The 20,065-nt window shown below is 32.2% G+C and overlaps 3 protein-coding genes across 3 annotated transcripts; all 3 read right to left on the bottom strand.

Moving 5' to 3' along the window:
- Nucleotides 1-2,764: 2,764 nt before the first annotated feature.
- On the bottom strand, nucleotides 2,765-4,365 carry LOC115970935 (anthranilate N-benzoyltransferase protein 1-like). Its single transcript, XM_031090573.1, has 2 exons — nucleotides 3,847-4,365; nucleotides 2,765-3,654 (listed from the first exon to the last, which is right to left on the bottom strand). Exons 1-2 carry the CDS (start codon nucleotides 4,339-4,341, stop codon nucleotides 3,013-3,015), a joined length of 1,137 nt encoding a protein of 378 aa, XP_030946433.1. The 5' UTR covers nucleotides 4,342-4,365; the 3' UTR covers nucleotides 2,765-3,012.
- Nucleotides 4,366-9,109: 4,744 nt separating this feature from the next.
- LOC115970191 (anthranilate N-benzoyltransferase protein 1-like) lies at nucleotides 9,110-10,540 on the bottom strand. The gene is made up of 2 exons (XM_031089852.1): nucleotides 9,935-10,540; nucleotides 9,110-9,751 (listed from the first exon to the last, which is right to left on the bottom strand). Exons 1-2 carry the CDS (start codon nucleotides 10,481-10,483, stop codon nucleotides 9,110-9,112), a joined length of 1,191 nt encoding a protein of 396 aa, XP_030945712.1. The 5' UTR covers nucleotides 10,484-10,540.
- Nucleotides 10,541-14,833: 4,293 nt separating this feature from the next.
- Nucleotides 14,834-16,788, bottom strand: LOC115972283 (brassinosteroid-related acyltransferase 1-like). Its single transcript, XM_031092504.1, has 2 exons — nucleotides 15,873-16,788; nucleotides 14,834-15,680 (listed from the first exon to the last, which is right to left on the bottom strand). The coding sequence occupies exons 1-2, from the start codon at nucleotides 16,419-16,421 to the stop codon at nucleotides 15,360-15,362; spliced, it is 870 nt and encodes a 289-aa protein (XP_030948364.1). The 5' UTR covers nucleotides 16,422-16,788; the 3' UTR covers nucleotides 14,834-15,359.
- Nucleotides 16,789-20,065: the final 3,277 nt, after the last annotated feature.

Below are 20,065 nucleotides of genomic sequence, written 5' to 3'. Positions count from 1 at the left end.
TGTGACTGAGCACGATTTGTTTTGTAGATGCAATGGCTGTTAAAGTAGGTAGCTTTAATTGTCGTCCCTTTCACTGGCTAATGCAAAAAGTTTACATGCTCATGGAAGCATCTTGCATTTGCATACTGCAATAATGCAGAGGAGGATATTAGTTTTTTTTTTTTTTCCGCAATATGGTAACTAACTTGTCTAGCTATCCCTAAAACATGTGAAGCATGATGCATTTGACTTTGAGTGACGCCAAATTAATGCCTTTAGCTGGCTAGTACAACAAATTCAGTGCAAAATCAGTTAGAAGGTTTTGGATTCATAATTGGAGAAAGCAGCAAATTATTACGCATATCCGCTAGTTCAAAACACTTCCATTAGTTTCCAAGTGCACAAAACATGTATGATTCTTTTCTCCTTCATCACACTAATCCCATCATCCTTTATTCCAAAACTAATACTACAATTTATCTAAGTTTTGTGAGCTAACCGTAGTATTTGCTCTTATTTCACTCAATTGGGAGCCTCTGTCTGTATTTTTAGGTCCAAATTTTATGACTACGTAAGATAACACACAAGATTTGTGTATTTGTACCTTTTAGATGTGTTTGAGTAATGATTAAGTAATTAAATTAATTATTATTTTTATATAATTTGGATTTTGAGATAAACGATAGTTTATCATAGTATCCCAACCACCACATGATATGTCTCACTATTATCACGAGGAATTGACATGAACTAAAATAATAATAATAATAATAAGAATTTTTCTTTTCTAAACTTGAATTTGCTAAATAATTCTCTATTCCATTTATGGCTGAAAAAAAAAAAACAAAACAAAACAAAACAAAAAAACAACCTTATTTGCCTTCTTCACATGCTTATGCAAATCATGATTTTGTAACCTAGATCACCCTAAAAATGCTTTTTTGCCTTTTAGGCACCATGGAGAACATTAGGATAAAAGAAAAGCTTTGTAAAGTCACATTGAGTTGAGATAGAGCCGAGTAAAAGCTTTGCTTTGAGATGGTGTGAGCAGAGAATTACGAGTCCAATCAAAGCAACTTTGATACCATGTAAGAATAGCCAAAAATACCACGTAAGAAAAGCCCAAATACATAGAAAATTTAAAATAAAATAACATAAAATACAAGTTTTTAATGGTTCGGCGCTAGGCCTACCTACATCCACTGTTTTACATTTCTCCCTAATTTGTAGTATAATGCTATGTTACATAGCTTTGTTTATATACAAATCTGTGGGGAACATAATCCCTACGTTTGTTCAATTTGAATTTATTAAAAATATATATATATATATATATATATATATTGCCTTTCTTTTCCTTTTTCTCTTCCTCGTCACATGGGTTAGAATTTTTATTTGAGAAGTGTTACCATGTTATGTATAACATTTTCATAAAAAATCATAAGTAGTAAATTGTTATTAATTCTAATTTAAAATTACCATTGAAATTACTTTATTGTCTACTAATAACAATCTATAACAATCTGCCACTTATAATTTGTTATAAAATTATTGTAAAAATATTGTAGATATAGCATTTCTCCCTTCCTTTAATTTGGTCTGTGCAGTTTTTAATTTAAAAAGGAAAAAAGAATTTGATCAGATCTAGAACTTATCTATAATGTTGGTAAAGTTAAATCTAATGAACAGAATTATATTATATTTGAAAAAAATACTCTTAGCAATTAAAATAGCAATAAAAAGTTTTCATATTTATGTTGCAGTGGAAGACTATTATTAGAAACATAAAATAAAACTGTCAAAATATTATTTGACAAATGAAAGAAATACCATTGAAGAAAGAAGACTGAAATGGTAAGCCATCATTGAAAATTATACTATTGAAGAGAAGTTGCGACAACAATTTATTGCCCTTCGTCTATGCGCAGACTCATTCTAATAGTTTGCACAATCAAGTTTTTTCCAAAATCTAATTTCCAATTAGTTAAGCTAATTACCTTTCAAATGGTGAAATTTAGGAATGTTTTTCAAAATTAACAAGGTACCATTTTAGCATAAAAGTTGTAGCTAAGTTGCTGAAAAATTGATGGAAAATGAAAGACTGTAGTGTTTTTGATAGTTAAGGGATTTAGAGTAGCTGGTTGACTCTCTTTGTTGGAAAGAGAAATGTGTGTTGGGTGAAGTGTTTATGTTCAACAGGTTTTTGGTTCTTCCATGAGTGTTTATGAGCTGCACATCGCATCTAGTATGGATTCATTATTCTCACCAGTGTTCCAAGCTTAATGGGGAGCTGTTTAGGGAGCCCATATCAATGCAAAATGACTCTTTTTCCCTTCAATCCACATCTTTTAATTATCATTTTGTTGGGTTCTTCTTTCCACGTGAGCTTAGTCGGCATAGCTAATAGGAATACAAACAATAAGTTAGACTGAAAATTCATTATTAATTGGTGTTGGACCATTTTTTTTTTTTTTTTAAGGAACAAAATAAGGGATTCATGTGTGTAATCATCACCCCACGTCCCAAAGTACAGATTAGGTAAACCCAAGGATATCACCAGTGCACAACAAGGCATATCACTATCGACGTCCATGTTTTATTCCGCCGAGTCAACTTGGGCCAAATGTTGAAGCAGCCCACAACATAAAGTTGCAAGAGCTGAGACTCAAACCTTTGAGCCAATGGAGCTTTTGAGGGTTCCCTGCCATTAAACCACACTCGCTGATGATTGGTGTTGGACCTTATGAGCTTGGTCTATAAGTATTTTTATAAGCTCTAGTTGTGGAAAAAATGCCCTCGACAAATTACAAACAACTTAAAGTATTTTGATCATTCAAATACACAACACGCTTTTATTAATCAAATACATATTACATAAGATTTACAAATCAGTGTTCAAACTAAACTGCATAGCAAACAATTTTTAACAAATAGCATACTGAGGATGACATATTATGAAATAGATCAGGTCATTTTCTTACCCAACTAAATAAACAAATTAAGATATAAGAAATTCTGACCATCTGGCCCATCCTAAAGTTCGTTCTCGTTAGGAATTGCCACTAAAATGTTCACTCCATGAGTAGCCTGATTAGGAGGTGGCATTGCCATGACAAGACCATCAAGAACTGACCCGATCCAATATGAAACATTTATAGGCTTATTCCCTTCACGAAATGCTACCTCTTTGGCCCCTAAATATTCATCCCAACCTGCACAAGTGACTTGAGTCTTGATACTCAATTGTGGCTTAACATGTTTATGTTTGGGATACTTTTCTATCTCAATAATATCCATAGAGTTTTCTTTCACAAACAAATAAAACTCTGAATCCATTTTGCTACCAAGTTGGCTCTCTGTCTCCTCAACATGATGCAATGCAAGTGACTTGCATGTTTCACCATCCAAATTTGCATTTTCAGCAGTGACTTTGAAATGCATGGTTTTGACACAATCTTTTCTTAGAGTTGAGCTAGTTATGCTAGGAGGAGAAGAACCATTCCTTTTAAGATTAGGGAGGTAAAATAAGGGTTTTTGGAGTTCATTATTACTAGAAAGTATATTATTGTGTATGTTTGCCCAAATAGTGAGGAATTTCTCTTTCACCAAAAGGTCTGCTAGAAGAATGCTGCAGCTAATCCCAATTGAGTATCCACCACACTGGAAGTTTGTCACCTGTAGGAATATTTGGAAAGTTAGACAAATAAATGGGAAAAAAAATGCCCCAATTTAATTCACGCCTCTATTCTCTAGCTCCCTTTGGAATTTGTATAATACCATATCATATAACATATGCTTTCTAACATAACTTCAAGAATAGTTAAGAAATTTATACTTTTTTTTTCCTGGATATGTAAGCTTAGTTACCTGAACATAAAATAATGGAGAGAACTGAGGATTATGTTCATCAATATCATTCCAAAAAACAAGTTGAGCTTCTGCTTCTTCCTTTTCTTTCAATTCAAGAAACTTAGATAAAGTTACAGCGACCTGTGTCTCGATGAGTCTAACACCACTATCATTAGAGACAATTTCTAACTCTCCATCACCATCCTTGCCACGCCACAGCCTTCCACTTAGCATTGGCTGTTCGGAAATTGCTTTTCCTAGTGTCTCCTTAGCCCAACCTGCAAAAATCCACCCTGAATCCTCCTCACTGACATTCCTGTAGTAAAGAACTACGTGAAGACACCTTTTGAATATCCCCGAAGCAATAGGGTCAGTGGCCAATACCCGGCATGATCGTCGCTGATCAGTCACCTTATAGGGTGTGACTGTCTGCACAGCTTCCATGGTTAACTTAGGGACATTGGTGATACCAAAGGGACTTGCCATTTTTAGAGAACTGGTGGATAACTTCATGCTTGGTAAGGCATTTATAGGGCAGATTTTAAAAGGTATACAATTAGGAGCCATTGTTAGTTACATTAATCTTAGTCTAGACGCTTCCTAATCAATTAATCAATTCTGTTTTAATTATTAAGGCCTTTGTAGTTTTCCAATCAAGTAAACACTGATTGTGACTCAACACGTTTTGGGGATGCAGTGGCTGTTAAAGTAGGTAGCTTTAATTATCGTCCCTTTCAAATGGATCAATTCAAGGGTACTTGAAAATCACTCATTCTTCTGTTGTAACTGTTGGAAGACAAAAACATATCAAATCTATAATGGGTCATGCTAACGGTTCCCTTCCCTTAGGGTAATGGTTAACAATCTATCTTATAAAAGTTTTGACACCACTTTTATAACAATTAGAAAAAACTGTTAAAATATTAATTGTTTTTTTTTTCCTATAAAAACTTCCTTTAAATGAATTATTAACTATTCATCTAAGGGAATCCGTTAACATTTCTCATCTATAATAAGATCTGTAAAAAAGACAATGCAAAACATAGTCACATATTCCTTATTACACACTGTTATACATGAACTATTCGTGCGTTTAAAACACAATTTTAAAGAGAGCATGTGTACAATAACAAATGCGTAGTAAGAATTTCGATCCGCTGTTTTTTACATTGCCTAAGAGGAGGATATTGATTGGTTTTTGCAATGTGACATGCAACTAACTTATTGTCCGGCTAACCAGAGAAAATAGCATGTGAGGCTTGTTGCAATTAATAGAGTGAGACCAAATTAATGCCTTTAGTTAGTAGAGAAATTAATTCAATGCTAAATCATTTAACAAGGTTCTTGATTCATAATTGTAGAAGGCAGCAAATTGTTACGCATACACGCTTTATTGTAGCGGATCGATGAGGTCGGACTGAAGCGTGTGAAATGAAAATTTAATCCTTGAAGAACTTAAAAACTCTGGTGCATGATAGTCATAGATGACTGACATACCACTGGTATTGTTCAAGGCGAAAGATATTGTGGTAGATGGTTTTGCACTCTTTCGTATCAACACGTTTCTTATTAAAAACTGTCAATTAGTGCAATTCTAATCTCAAGGTCTGTTAATTATTAGATTTAGGACCCTTTGTTTTTTGTTCGTGGTCATGTATCAGCCTAGTATGGAGGGTTAATCTTGCTAGAGCCACATGTTTGTTTTGTAAAGTCGAGCTCCCACCGAACCAAAGTAGATTGATGGCTACTGGTGCATTTTCTATTCCTACAAAAGAATCAGTAAGCTCAAAATGTAAGAAAGAGACAACACACGTACAATAAAGGAACATTGACTTATATCTATCAAATTTTCTCATTAAAAAAATAAAAAATAAAAACTCTTATATCTAAGGATAAAGTAAATAGCAGAATAGCATAGTTCCGGCACTATGCACTAAAATGAAAATAGAACAAAGATTGACTGTTGGTAAGTTAAAACTTAAAACAGAATAATGTACGTCCAAGGGTGAGATAAAATAAAATAATATGTTTAGTAGCAAAATATCAATAAAGTGCATGGACCCTGTATATTAGCTTAAATAACAGGTTTTATAGTATTTTTTTTAACTTTTTTTTATTGTATTGGCCAAAACACTTGAAAAATATTCGATATAACCAATTTGACCTAGTATTTTAGTTGATACGTACATTTCAAATTTTCAAAGGAGTACTGGTACCTATTTAATAGCCACTATGTCTAGTATGGTACAATATTGACTCTTCTGCCAGGGGCGGTGCTACACTATTCTCAGGGGGTTCAAATAAACTCTCTGACTTAAAATATATATATATATATATATATAATTTTTTTTTTTTTTGTTAGTTTAATACTATAATTTTTTCTTAAAAATATTTTTACACACGTTGAATTAAATTTTGCACATCTTTATTATAAGTATTTCCAACTCTAAGAATAAAGAATACGTGTTTGTGAATTGTAAATGTCACTATTTTTTATAAATTTATATTATGTGTGTGAGTGTATCTAATATTGATTGTATGGATTACTTTTTATTATAATGTTATTTGTGTGAATTATGATGTGTACAATATAAATATAATATATATTTATATAATTTAATAATTAGGAAATAGAGATGGTTTGTTACATGTGTGTGTATTGTTATCATGTTATAATAACTTTTTGTTATAAAGTTAATAAAATTCAAGAAAAAAAGCATAAAGTTAGTGATTGTCCAAGAATTTAACTTATTAAGTAGACACTAGTGTATAATTTTATGTATGAATGAGTGTAGTTGTGTGCGTCAATAATTAATACAAAACCAATGAGTTTAGTTTAGTAATTTAGTTTAAAATATTTTTATAAAAAAATAACAAATAGACAATAAAAATGTTAGATAAACTTAACAAAATAAAATGATTGTAGGCTCATACCTACCCACATTGGCAATAGATACTCATAATTCAAATTTTGAATACTTGTAGAAAGAAATTGTAAAATTTCATGTATTAATTTTTTTTTTTTTTTGTCAATAACTCGATATATTCAAATTCTTTTTTATTAAAATTTTTTGATAACCCCTCTAAACATAATTCCTAGAGCCACCACTGTCCTGTGTGTACGCCACCTTGGACAAAATATCCAGTCTCTTTTATTCTTTATTTTTTTCTTGTAGAACTATTCTTTTGTTAGTTTTCAATTCCTTTTCTTAAAAAAAAATAAAATAATAAAAAAAATAAAATAAAATAAAATAAAAAAAATTCAATTCCTATTTTGAAGTAGCATTTCTCCCTAATATCATTATGCCTCTACAATGTTACTTGGTTTAATTCTATTTGTGTCATTTTCTCATATGTGAGACTTGATATTCTTAGATACCATCCAATGTATATTTTGGTGACCTGTTATAGTAGGTTAACTACTTAGAGGCATCATACCTACAAAAAATTGGAGTATCGTAGAATTCTCCTTGAATTCAAATATTAAAACTAATGTAGTAATAGATTTAGGAATTAATGAAAACATTCATTAAAATCTCCTAAAAAAAGTTAAATTTGAAATTTTTTTTTTTTTTAAAGTGAGATTTCATTAATGCTCACATACCATTGAAATTACTTGGTTGCCTACTAATAACAATCTATAACAACCTGCCACTTATGATTTGTTATAAAATTATTGTAAAAATATTGTGGATATAACATTTCTCCCTTCCTTTAATTTGGTTTGTGCAATTTTTAATTCAAAAAGAAAAAAAAAAAAAGAATTTGTTCAGATCTAGAACTGATCTATAATTTTGGTAAATTAGATCTAATGAACAGAATTATATTATATTTGAAAAAAAAAATACTCTTAGCAATTAAAATAGCAATAAAAAGTTTTCATATTTATGTTGCAGTGGAAGACTATATTATTAGAAACAAATAAAATTGTCAAACATTTTTTGACAAATGAAAGAAATATCATTGAAGAAAGAATACTAAAATGGTAAGCCATCATTGAAAATTATACTTTTGAAGAAAAGTTGCGACAACAATTATTGCCCTTCGTCTATGCGCAGACTCATTCTAATAGTTTGCACAATCAAGTTTTTTCCAAAATCTAATATCCAATTAGTTAGGTTACCTTTCAAATAGTGAAATTTAGGAATGTTTCCCAAAATTAACAAGGTACCATTTTAGCATAAGCGTTATAGCTAAGTTGCTGAAAAATTGATGGAAAATGCAAGATTGTTTTTGATAGTGTAAGGGGCACTGAATGCAAATACAATCTATGTTGCTGTCCCTCAACCACCCCCCCCCCCCTCTCTCAAATTAAGGTTCTCCTCTATTTTATTCATTTTTAAAGTCACTAAAAAGCCTCTGGTGAACAGAAGGAAAACTTGCTGAATATTAGTATATTCACTAACTTTGAGCAGTGAAATCTCCTATATACATTAGCTTGATATGACTTTTCTTTGAAAGGGGGAACATGGCTGACTAAAGGCCACAAATTTTTGCCTCCCTAAAGGGAATGCTCCCTTCCAGACTTGCTAGATGTTAAGGGATTTAGAGTAACTGGTTGACTCTCTTTGTTGGGAAGAGAAATGTGTGTTGGGTGAAGTGTTTATGTTCAACAGGTTTTTGGTTCTTCCATGAGCGTTTATGTGCTGCACATTGCATCTAGTATGGATTCATTATTCTCACCAATGTTCCAAGCTTAATGGAGAACCGTTTAGGGAGCCCATATCGATGCAAAATGACTCTTTTTTCCTTTCAATCCACATCTTTTAATTATCATTTTTTTTGGTTCTTCTTTTCATCATATGTGAGCTTAGTCGGCATGGCAAAGAGGAATACAAACAATAAGTTGGACTGAAAATTCATTATTAATTGGTGTTGGACCTTTTTTTTTTGGAATAAAATAAGGGGCTTGCGTGTGTAATCATCACCCCACGCCCCAAGGTACAAGTTAGGTAAACCCAAAGGTATCATCAGTGCACAACAGGACATACCACTACTCGCACCCACATTTTATACCACCAAGCCAATTTGGGCCGAACAAATTACAAACAACTCAAAAGTATTTTGATCATTCAAATACACAACGCGCTTTTATTAATCAAATACATATTACATAAGACTTACAAATCAATGTTAAAACTAAACCGCATAGCAAACAATTTTTAATGGATAGCATACTTGGATGAGGATGACATATTATGAAATAGATCAAGTCATTTTCTTACCCAACTAAATAAACAAATTAAGATATAAGAAATTCTGACCATTTGGCCCATCCAAATTAAAGTTCGTTCTCGTTAGGAATTGCCACTAAAATGTTCACTCCATGAGTAGCCTGATTAGGAGGTGGCATTGCCATGACAAGACCACCAAGAACTGACCCGATCCAATATGAAACATTTATAGGCTTATTCCCTTCACGAAATGCTACCTCTTTGGCCCCTAAATATTCATCCCAACCTGCACAAGTGACTTGAGTCTTAATACTCAATTGTGGCTTAACATGTTTATGTTTGGAATACTTTTCTATCTCAATAATATCCTTAGAGTTTTCTTTCACAAACAAATAAAACTCTGAATCCATTTTGCTACCAAGTCTGCTCTCTGTCTCCTCAACACAATGCAATGCAAGTGACTTGCACATTGCACCATCCAAATTTGCATTTTCAGCAATGGCCTTGAAATGCATGGTTTTGACACAATCTTTTCTTCGAGTTGAGCTGGTTATGCTGGGAGGAGAAGAACCATTCCTTTCAAGATTAGGGAGGTAAAATAAGGGTTTTTTAAGTTCATTATTACTAGAAAGTATATTATTGTGTATGGTTGCCCAACTATTGAGGAATTTCTCTTTCACCAAAAGGTCTGCTAGAAGAATGTTGTAGCTAATCCCAATGGAGTATCCACCACACTGGAAGTTTGTCACCTGTGGGAATATTTGGAAAGTTATGGGCAAAAAAATACCCCATTTTAATTCACACCTCTATTCTCTAGCTCACTTTGGAATCTATATAATACCATATCATATAACATATGCTTTCTAACATAACTTCAAGAATAGTTAAGAAATTTATACTTTTTTTTTTCTTCAATATGTAAGCTTAGTTACCTGAACATAAAATAATGGAGAGAACTGAGGATTATGTTCGTCAATATCATTCCAAAAAACAAGTTGAGCTTCTGCTTCTTCCTTTTCTTTCAATTCAAGAAACTCAGACAAAGTTACAGCGACCTGTGTCTCGATGAGTCTAACACCACTATCATTGGAGACAATTTCTAACTCTCCATCACCATCCTCGCCACGCCACATCCTTCCACTAAGCATTGGCTGTTCGGAAATTGCTTTTCCTAGTGTCTCCTTAGCCCAACCTGCAAAAATCCACCCTGAATCCTCCTCACTCACGTTCTTGTAGTAAAGAACTACGTGAAGACACCTTTTGAATATCCCCGAAGCAATAGGGTCCGTGGCCAATACATGGCATGACCGTTGCTGATCAGTCACCTTATAGGGTCCGACTGTCTGCACAGCTTCAATGGTTAACTTAGGGACATTGGTGATGCCATGGGGACTAGCCATTTTTAGAGAACTGTTGGATAACTTCATGCTTGGTAAGGCATTTATAGAGCATATTTTAAAAGGTATACAATTAGGAGCCATTGTTTGTTACATAAATCTTGATCTAGACGCTTCCTGATCAATTAACCAATTGGGTTACTTTCCTTTTCCACTTTCTTTGTTTACTTGTTTTGTTACTTCACTAATGACATGTAGTTAATCAGCACGTCTGTTTTAATTATTAAGGCCTTTGAAGCTAGCTTTCCAATCAAGTAAACACTGATTGTGACTCAACACGTTTTGTTTTTTTAAAGATAATTTTTTTTTTTTTTTTGTCCCTGAAATTTGGAGTTTGATTTTGGTCCTTCAATTTTTAAAAGTTCAATTTCAATCTATATTAAAAAAAAAAAAAAAAAAAAAAAAAAAAAAAAAAAACAAAGAGACAAAATTTCATCTTTGTCTCTAGGGGAATTTGATTATAGTCCCCGAAATATGGGGTTGATTTGATTTTGGTCTCTTAAATATACAATTGGTTTGATTTGCAGTCTGTTTGGATATAACTTATTTTTGTTAAAAACTGAAAACTGGAAACATCGTAGCAAAATAATTTTTAAATGTGTGAATAGTACTATGAGACCCATTTTTAATGAAAAAGTTGCTGAAAAGTGAAGTTTGTGGATTCCATAAACAATGCACAGGTGCACTGTTCATGGGAGAATAGTCAACAACTGCGACTTAAAAAAAAAAAAAAAAGAGAGAGAGAAAACGCACAAGAAGAAAATGTGCTCTGAATCCAAACACTCACTTGGTCCCTAAAAAAATGTGTTGCAACATCCCCGTGACACATGTGAAGGTAAAATTTTGGTTGTGAGAAACTTTGGGCTCTTTGATAGCTCCTTGCTTTACTCCTTTGCAAAACCCCGGTTGCTTGTCACCTAGATTTTTTTTTTTTTTTATATGAACTTTGTCATCTAGTTATTATCTATATCTATCAGGTGAAAGAATATTATCTAGTGTATTCATGCATGCCGTTATAGGGTTGGAGAACCTTTAGGACTTGGGTTGTCACTAATGCAAGACTAGTCTGTGAATGCTTTTTTTTTTTTTTAAGGGTTTTCTACGTTGCGCAGATAGATAGATCGAACCTCATAGTGGAAGTACAAATTAACAAAGCCCCCTTGCATTAAAAAAATAAAATAAATAAATAAATAAAACTTAACCCCTCCAATGTTCTATCTTAAGTTTGGATGTTCTCTCGGTTCTAACATAATCTTCTATGGGAGAGTCTGTCTATATATGCAGGCTATACTACATGAGACATGGTCATAGACTAGTTTTCCAATTAATCTATGCTAATCCGATCATGTGCCAACTAAGAATTGATGTGACCTCAAATAAAATCCAGGGACCGTGGTTAGCATTATCGAGGGTGATTATGCAGTGACGTGTGTTTGTCTGCAGTAATTGACATGTGTTTGCGTTACTTTGCTAATGGTGTGTGTGCATATATATATATATATATATATATATATATTCTTTTGATGGGCTAATCAGGAGCTGTATTGGTATACCATCAAGTCTATTTAAGTAGGTTTTTATTGTAGCTTTCCAATTATATATATATCGAAAAGCAAACAACCTGACTGTGACTGAGCACGATTTGTTTTGTAGATGCAATGGCTGTTAAAGTAGGTAGCTTTAATTGTCGTCCCTTTCACTGGCTAATGCAAAAAGTTTACATGCTCATGGAAGCATCTTGCATTTGCATACTGCAATAATGCAGAGGAGGATATTAGTTTTTTTTTTTTTTCCGCAATATGGTAACTAACTTGTCTAGCTATCCCTAAAACATGTGAAGCATGATGCATTTGACTTTGAGTGACGCCAAATTAATGCCTTTAGCTGGCTAGTACAACAAATTCAGTGCAAAATCAGTTAGAAGGTTTTGGATTCATAATTGGAGAAAGCAGCAAATTATTACGCATATCCGCTAGTTCAAAACACTTCCATTAGTTTCCAAGTGCACAAAACATGTATGATTCTTTTCTCCTTCATCACACTAATCCCATCATCCTTTATTCCAAAACTAATACTACAATTTATCTAAGTTTTGTGAGCTAACCGTAGTATTTGCTCTTATTTCACTCAATTGGGAGCCTCTGTCTGTATTTTTAGGTCCAAATTTTATGACTACGTAAGATAACACACAAGATTTGTGTATTTGTACCTTTTAGATGTGTTTGAGTAATGATTAAGTAATTAAATTAATTATTATTTTTATATAATTTGGATTTTGAGATAAACGATAGTTTATCATAGTATCCCAACCACCACATGATATGTCTCACTATTATCACGAGGAATTGACATGAACTAAAATAATAATAATAATAATAAGAATTTTTCTTTTCTAAACTTGAATTTGCTAAATAATTCTCTATTCCATTTATGGCTGGAAAAAAAAAAACAAAACAAAACAAAACAAAAAAACAACCTTATTTGCCTTCTTCACATGCTTATGCAAATCATGATTTTGTAACCTAGATCACCCTAAAAATGCTTTTTTGCCTTTTAGGCACCATGGAGAACATTAGGATAAAAGAAAAGCTTTGTAAAGTCACATTGAGTTGAGATAGAGCCGAGTAAAAGCTTTGCTTTGAGATGGTGTGAGCAGAGAATTACGAGTCCAATCAAAGCAACTTTGATACCATGTAAGAATAGCCAAAAATACCACGTAAGAAAAGCCCAAATACATAGAAAATTTAAAATAAAATAACATAAAATACAAGTTTTTAATGGTTCGGCGCGAGGCCTACCTACATCCACTGTTTTACATTTCTCCCTAATTTGTAGTATAATGCTATGTTACATAGCTTTGTTTATATACAAATCTGTGGGGAACATAATCCCTACGTTTGTTCAATTTGAATTTATTAAAATATATATATATATATATATATATTGCCTTTCTTTTCCTTTTTCTCTTCCTCGTCACATGGGTTAGAATTTTTATTTGAGAAGTGTTACCATGTTATGTATAACATTTTCATAAAAAATCATAAGTAGTAAATTGTTATTAATTCTAATTTAAAATTACCATTGAAATTACTTTATTGTCTACTAATAACAATCTATAACAATCTGCCACTTATAATTTGTTATAAAATTATTGTAAAAATATTATAGATATAGCATTTCTCCCTTCCTTTAATTTGGTCTGTGCAGTTTTTAATTTAAAAAGGAAAAAAGAATTTGATCAGATCTAGAACTTATCTATAATGTTGGTAAAGTTAAATCTAATGAACAGAATTATATTATATTTGAAAAAAATACTCTTAGCAATTAAAATAGCAATAAAAAGTTTTCATATTTATGTTGCAGTGGAAGACTATTATTAGAAACATAAAATAAAACTGTCAAAATATTATTTGACAAATGAAAGAAATACCATTGAAGAAAGAAGACTGAAATGGTAAGCCATCATTGAAAATTATACTATTGAAGAGAAGTCGCGACAACAATTTATTGCCCTTCGTCTATGCGCAGACTCATTCTAATAGTTTGCACAATCAAGTTTTTTCCAAAATCTAATTTCCAATTAGTTAAGCTAATTACCTTTCAAATGGTGAAATTTAGGAATGTTTTTCAAAATTAACAAGGTACCATTTTAGCATAAAAGTTGTAGCTAAGTTGCTGAAAAATTGATGGAAAATGAAAGACTGTAGTGTTTTTGATAGTTAAGGGATTTAGAGTAGCTGGTTGACTCTCTTTGTTGGAAAGAGAAATGTGTGTTGGGTGAAGTGTTTATGTTCAACAGGTTTTTGGTTCTTCCATGAGTGTTTATGAGCTGCACATCGCATCTAGTATGGATTCATTATTCTCACCAGTGTTCCAAGCTTAATGGGGAGCTGTTTAGGGAGCCCATATCAATGCAAAATGACTCTTTTTCCCTTCAATCCACATCTTTTAATTATCATTTTGTTGGGTTCTTCTTTCCACGTGAGCTTAGTCGGCATAGCTAATAGGAATACAAACAATAAGTTAGACTGAAAATTCATTATTAATTGGTGTTGGACCATTTTTTTTTTTTTTTAAGGAACAAAATAAGGGATTCATGTGTGTAATCATCACCCCACGTCCTAAAGTACAGATTAGGTAAACCCAAGGATATCACCAGTGCACAACAAGGCATATCACTATCGACGTCCATGTTTTATTCCGCCGAGTCAACTTGGGCCAAATGTTGAAGCAGCCCACAACATAAAGTTGCAAGAGCTGAGACTCAAACCTTTGAGCCAATGGAGCTTTTGAGGGTTTCCTGCCATTAAACCACACTCGCTGATGATTGGTGTTGGACCTTATGAGCTTGGTCTATAAGTATTTTTATAAGCTCTAGTTGTGGAAAAAATGCCCTCGACAAATTACAAACAACTTAAAGTATTTTGATCATTCAAATACACAACACGCTTTTATTAATCAAATACATATTACATAAGACTTACAAATCAGTGTTCAAACTAAACTGCATAGCAAACAATTTTTAACAAATAGCATACTCGGATGAGGATGACATATTATGAAATAGATCAGGTCATTTTCTTACCCAACTAAATAAACAAATTAAGATATAAGAAATTCTGACCATCTGGCCCATCCTAAAGTTTGTTCTCATTAAGAATTGCCACTAAAATGTTCACTCCATGAGTAGCCTGATTAGGAGGTGGCATTGCCATGACAAGACCATCAAGAACTGACCTGATCCAATATGAAACATTTATAGGCTTATTCCCTTCACGAAATGCTACCTCTTTGGCCCCTAAATATTCATCCCAACCTGCACAAGTGACTTTAGTCTTGATACTCAATTGTGGCTTAACATGTTTATGTTTGGGATACTTTTCTATCTCAATAATATCCTTAGAGTTTTCTTTCACAAACAAATAAAACTCTGAATCCATTTTGCTACCAAGTTGGCTCTCTATCTCCTCAACACACGATGCAATGCAAGTGACTTGCATGTTTCACCATCCAAATTTGCATTTTCAGCAGTGACCTTGAAATGCATGGTTTTGACACAATCTTTTCTTAGAGTTGAGCTAGTTATGCTAGGAGGAGAAGAACCATTCCTTTTAAGATTAGGGAGGTAAAATAAGGGTTTTTGGAGTTCATTATTACTAGAAAGTATATTATTGTGTATGTTTGCCCAAATAGTGAGGAATTTCTCTTTCACCAAAAGGTCTGCTAGAAGAATGCTGCAGCTAATCCCAATCGCGTATCCACCACACTGGAAGTTTGTCACCTATAGGAATATTTGGAAAGTTAGACAAATAAATGGAAAAAAAAATGCCCCAATTTAATTCACACCTCTATTCTCTAGCTCACTTTGGAATTTGTATAATACCATATCATATAACATATGCTTTCTAACATAACTTCAAGAATAGTTAAGAAATTTATACTTTTTTTTTCCTGGATATGTAAGCTTAGTTACCTGAACATAAAATAATGGAGAGAACCGAGGATTATGTTCGTCAATATCATTCCAAAAAACAAGTTGAGCTTCTGCTTCTTCCTTTTCTTTCAATTCAAGAAACTCAGATAAAGTTACAGTGACCTGTGTCTCGATGAGTCTAACACCACTATCATTGCAGACAATTTCTAACTCTCCATCACCATCCTTGCCACGCCATAGCCTTCCACTTAGCATTGGTTGTTCGGAAATTGCTTTTCCTAGTGTCTCCTTAGCCCAACCTGCAAAAATCCACCCTGAATCCTCCTCACTGACATTCTTGTAGTAAAGAACTACGTGAAGACACCTTTTGAATATCCCCGAAGCAATAGGGTCCGTGGCCAATACCCGACATGATCGTCGCTGATCAGTCACCTTATAGGGTGCGACTGTCTGCACAGCTTCCATGGTTAACTTAGGGACATTGGTGATACCAAAGGGACTTGCCATTTTTAGAGAACTGGTGGATAACTTCATGCTTGGTAAGGCATTTATAGGGCATATTTTAAAAGGTATACAATTAGGAGCCATTGTTAGTTACATTAATCTTGGTCTAGACGCTTCCTAATCTATTAACCAATTGGGTTACTTTCCTTTTCCTCTTTCGTTTTTTACTTGCTTTGTTACTTCACTAATTGCATGTAGTTTATCAGGGCCTGTACACTGTACAGGATTGGATTAGTATACCAGCAAGTCTGTTTTAATTATTAAGGCCTTTGTAGTTTTCCAATCAAGTAAACACTGATTGTGACTCAACACATTTTGGGAATGCCGTGGCTGTTAAAGTAGGTAGTTTTAATTATTGTCCCTTTCAAATGGATCAAGGGTACTTGGAAATCACTCATTCTTCTGTTGGAACTGTTGGAAGACAAAAACAGATCAAATCTATATTTGGTCATGCTAACAGGTCCCTAATGGTTAACAATCTATCTTATGAAAGTTTTGACACCACTTTTATAAAAAATAAAAAAAACTGTCAAAACATTAATTGTTTTTTTTTTTCTTATAAAAACTTCCTTTAAATGAATTATTAACTATTCATCTAAGGGAATCCGTTAACATTTCTTATCTATAATAAGATCTGTAAAAAAGACAATGCAAAAAATAGTCACATATTCCTTATTACACACTGTTACACATGAACTATTCGTATGTTTAAAATTACACTGTACAAGATTAGTATACCAGCAAGTCTATTTTAATTATTAAGGCCTTTGTAGTTTTCCAATCAAGTAAACACTGATTGTGACTCAACACGTTTTGGGGATGCCGTGGCTGTTAAAGTAGGTAGCTTTAATTATCGTACCTTTCAAATGGATCAAGGGTACTTGGAAATCACTCATTCTTCTGTTGGAACTATTGGAAGACAAAAACAGATCAAATCTATAATGGGTCACGCTAACAGTTCCCTAATGGTTAACAATCTATCTTATAAAAGTTTTGACACCACTTTTATAACAAATAGAAAAAGCTGTTAAAACATTAATTGTTTTTCTTTTTCTTTTCCTATAAAAGCTTCCTTTAAATGAATTATTAACTATTCATCTAAAGGAATCCGTTAACATTTCTCATCTATAATAAGATCTGTAAAAAAGACAATGCAAAAAATAGTCACATATTCCTTATTACACACTGTTATACATGAACTATTCGTGCATTTAAAACACAATTTTAAAGAGAGCATGTGTACAATAACAAATGCGTAGTAAGAATTTCAATCCGCTGTTTTTTACATTGCTTAAGAGGAGGATATTGATTGGTTTTTGCAATGTGACATGCAACTAACTTATTGTCCGGCTAACCAGAGAAAATAGCATGTGAGGCTTGTTGCAATTAATAGAGTGAGACCAAATTAATGCCTTTAGTTAGTAGAGAAATTAATTCAATGCTAAATCATTTAACAAGATTCTTGATTCATAATTGTAGAAGGCAGTAAATTGTTACGCATACACGCTTTATTGTAGCGGATCGATGAGGTCGGACTGAAGCGTGTGAAATGAAAATTTAATCCTTGAAGAACTTAAAAACTTTGGTGCATGATAGTCATAGATGACTGACATACCACTGGCATTGTTCAAGGCGAAAGATATTGTGGTAGATGGTTTTGCATTCTTTCGTATCAATACGTTTCTTATTAAAAACTGTCAATTAGTGCAATCCTAATCTCAAGGTCTGTTAATTATTAGATTTAGGACCCTTTGTTTTTTGTTCGTGGTCATGTATCAGCCTAGTATGGAGGGTTAATCTTGCTAGAGCCACATGTTTGTTTTGTAAAGTCGAGCTCCCACCGAACCAAAGTAGATTGATGGCTACTGGTGCATTTTCTATTCCTACAAAAGAATCAGTAAGCTCAAAATGTAAGAAAGAGACAACACACGTACAATAAAGGAACATTGACTTATATCTATCAAATTTTCTCATTAAAAAAATAAAAAATAAAAACTCTTATATCTAAGGATAAAGTAAATAGCAGAATAGCATAGTTCCGGCACTATGCACTAAAATGAAAATAGAACAAAGATTGACTGTTGGTAAGTTAAAACTTAAAACAGAATAATGTACGTCCAAGGGTGAGATAAAATAAAATAATATGTTTAGTAGCAAAATATCAATAAAGTGCATGGACCCTGTATATTAGCTTAAATAACAGGTTTTATAGTATTTTTTTTAACTTTTTTTTATTGTATTGGCCAAAACACTTGAAAAATATTCGATATAACCAATTTTTTTTTTTTTTTGAGAAAGATCGATATAACCAATTCGACCTAGTATTTTAGTTGATATGTACATTTCAAATTTTCAAAGGAGTACTGGTACCTATTTAATAGCCACTGTCTAGTATAGTACAATATTGACTCTTGTGCCAGGGCGGCGCTACACTATTCTCAGGGGTTCAAATGAACCCCTGACTTATAATATATATATATATATATATATATATATATAATATTTCTTTTTGTTAGTTTAATACTATAATTTTTTCTTAAAAATATTTTTACACACCTTGAATTAAATTTTGCACACCTTTATTATAAGTATTTACAACTCTAAGAATAAAGAGTAAGGGTCCGTTTGGTACATGTGTTTAAAAATTGAAAATTGTTGTTCAAAAATATTTGTGGAAATACGTGTGGGTGAAAAAGTGTGTGAAAATATATGAAATGTTGTTTAAAAACTAAAAATGGTTGTTTGAAAACACAAACCAAACACCCCTTAAGTGTTTGTGAATTGTAAATGTCACTATTTTTTATGAATTTATATTATGTGCATGAGTATATCTAATATTGATTGCGTGCATTACTTTTTGTTATAATGTTATTTGTGTGAATTATGATGTGTACAATATAAATATAATATATATTTATATTTTTTAATAATTAGGAAATAGAGATGGTTTGTTACATGTGTGTGTATTGTTATCATGTTATAATAATTTTTTGTTATAAAGTTAATAAAATTCAAGAAAAAAAGCATAAAGTTAGTGATTGTCCAAGAATTTAACTTGTTAAGTAGACACTAGTGTATAATTTTCACTAGTGTATAATTTTATGTATAAATGAGTGTAGTTGTGTGCGTCAATAATTAATACAAAGCCAATGAGTTTAGTTTAGTAATTTAGTTTAAAATATTTTTATAAAAAAATAACAAATAGACAATAAAAATGTTAGATAAACTTAACAAAATAAAATGATTGTAGGCTCATACCTGCCCACATTGGCAATAGATACTCATAATTCAAATTTTAAATACTTGTAGAAAGAAATTGTAAAATTTCATGTATTAAATTTTATTTTTTTTGATCGATAACTCGATATATTCAAATTCTTTTTTATTAAAATTTTTTAATGACCCCTCTAAACAAAATTCCTAGAGCCCCCACTGTCCTGTGCGTATGCCACCTTGGACAAAATGTCCAAGTCTCTTTTATTCTTTATTTTTTTTTCTTGTAGAACTATTCTTTTGTCAGTTTTCAATTCCTTTTCTCAAAAAAAAAAAAAAAAAAAAAACAATTCCTATTGTAATTTTAATTTTAGTTAGCTAAAATGTAATGAAATATAAAATTTCAAAAATAAAAACATGAGTTTTCTTCTTCTTCTTCTTCCTCTTTTTTTCTTTTTGAAGTAGCATTTCTCCCTACTATCATTATGCCTCTACAATGTTACTTGGTTTAATTC

The sequence above is a fragment of the Quercus lobata genome, chromosome 12, assembly GCF_001633185.2.
Source record: "Quercus lobata isolate SW786 chromosome 12, ValleyOak3.0 Primary Assembly, whole genome shotgun sequence".
Lineage (NCBI taxonomy): Eukaryota > Viridiplantae > Streptophyta > Magnoliopsida > Fagales > Fagaceae > Quercus > Quercus lobata.
Note: the sequence above shows the minus strand (reverse complement) of the source record. Positions and strands in the feature narration are given on the sequence as shown.

Coding starts and splice junctions, on each gene's coding strand:
- LOC115970935 (XM_031090573.1), bottom strand. CDS start 4,341: ATGAAGTTATCCACCAGTTCTCTAAAAATGGCAAGTCCCTTTGGTATC. Junction 3,655..3,846: donor CTCCATTATTTTATGTTCAG/GTAACTAAGCTT, acceptor ATATTCCTACAG/GTGACAAACTTCCAGTGTGG.
- LOC115970191 (XM_031089852.1), bottom strand. CDS start 10,483: ATGGCTCCTAATTGTATACCTTTTAAAATATGCTCTATAAATGCCTTA. Junction 9,752..9,934: donor CTCCATTATTTTATGTTCAG/GTAACTAAGCTT, acceptor ATATTCCCACAG/GTGACAAACTTCCAGTGTGG.
- LOC115972283 (XM_031092504.1), bottom strand. CDS start 16,421: ATGGCTCCTAATTGTATACCTTTTAAAATATGCCCTATAAATGCCTTA. Junction 15,681..15,872: donor CTCCATTATTTTATGTTCAG/GTAACTAAGCTT, acceptor ATATTCCTATAG/GTGACAAACTTCCAGTGTGG.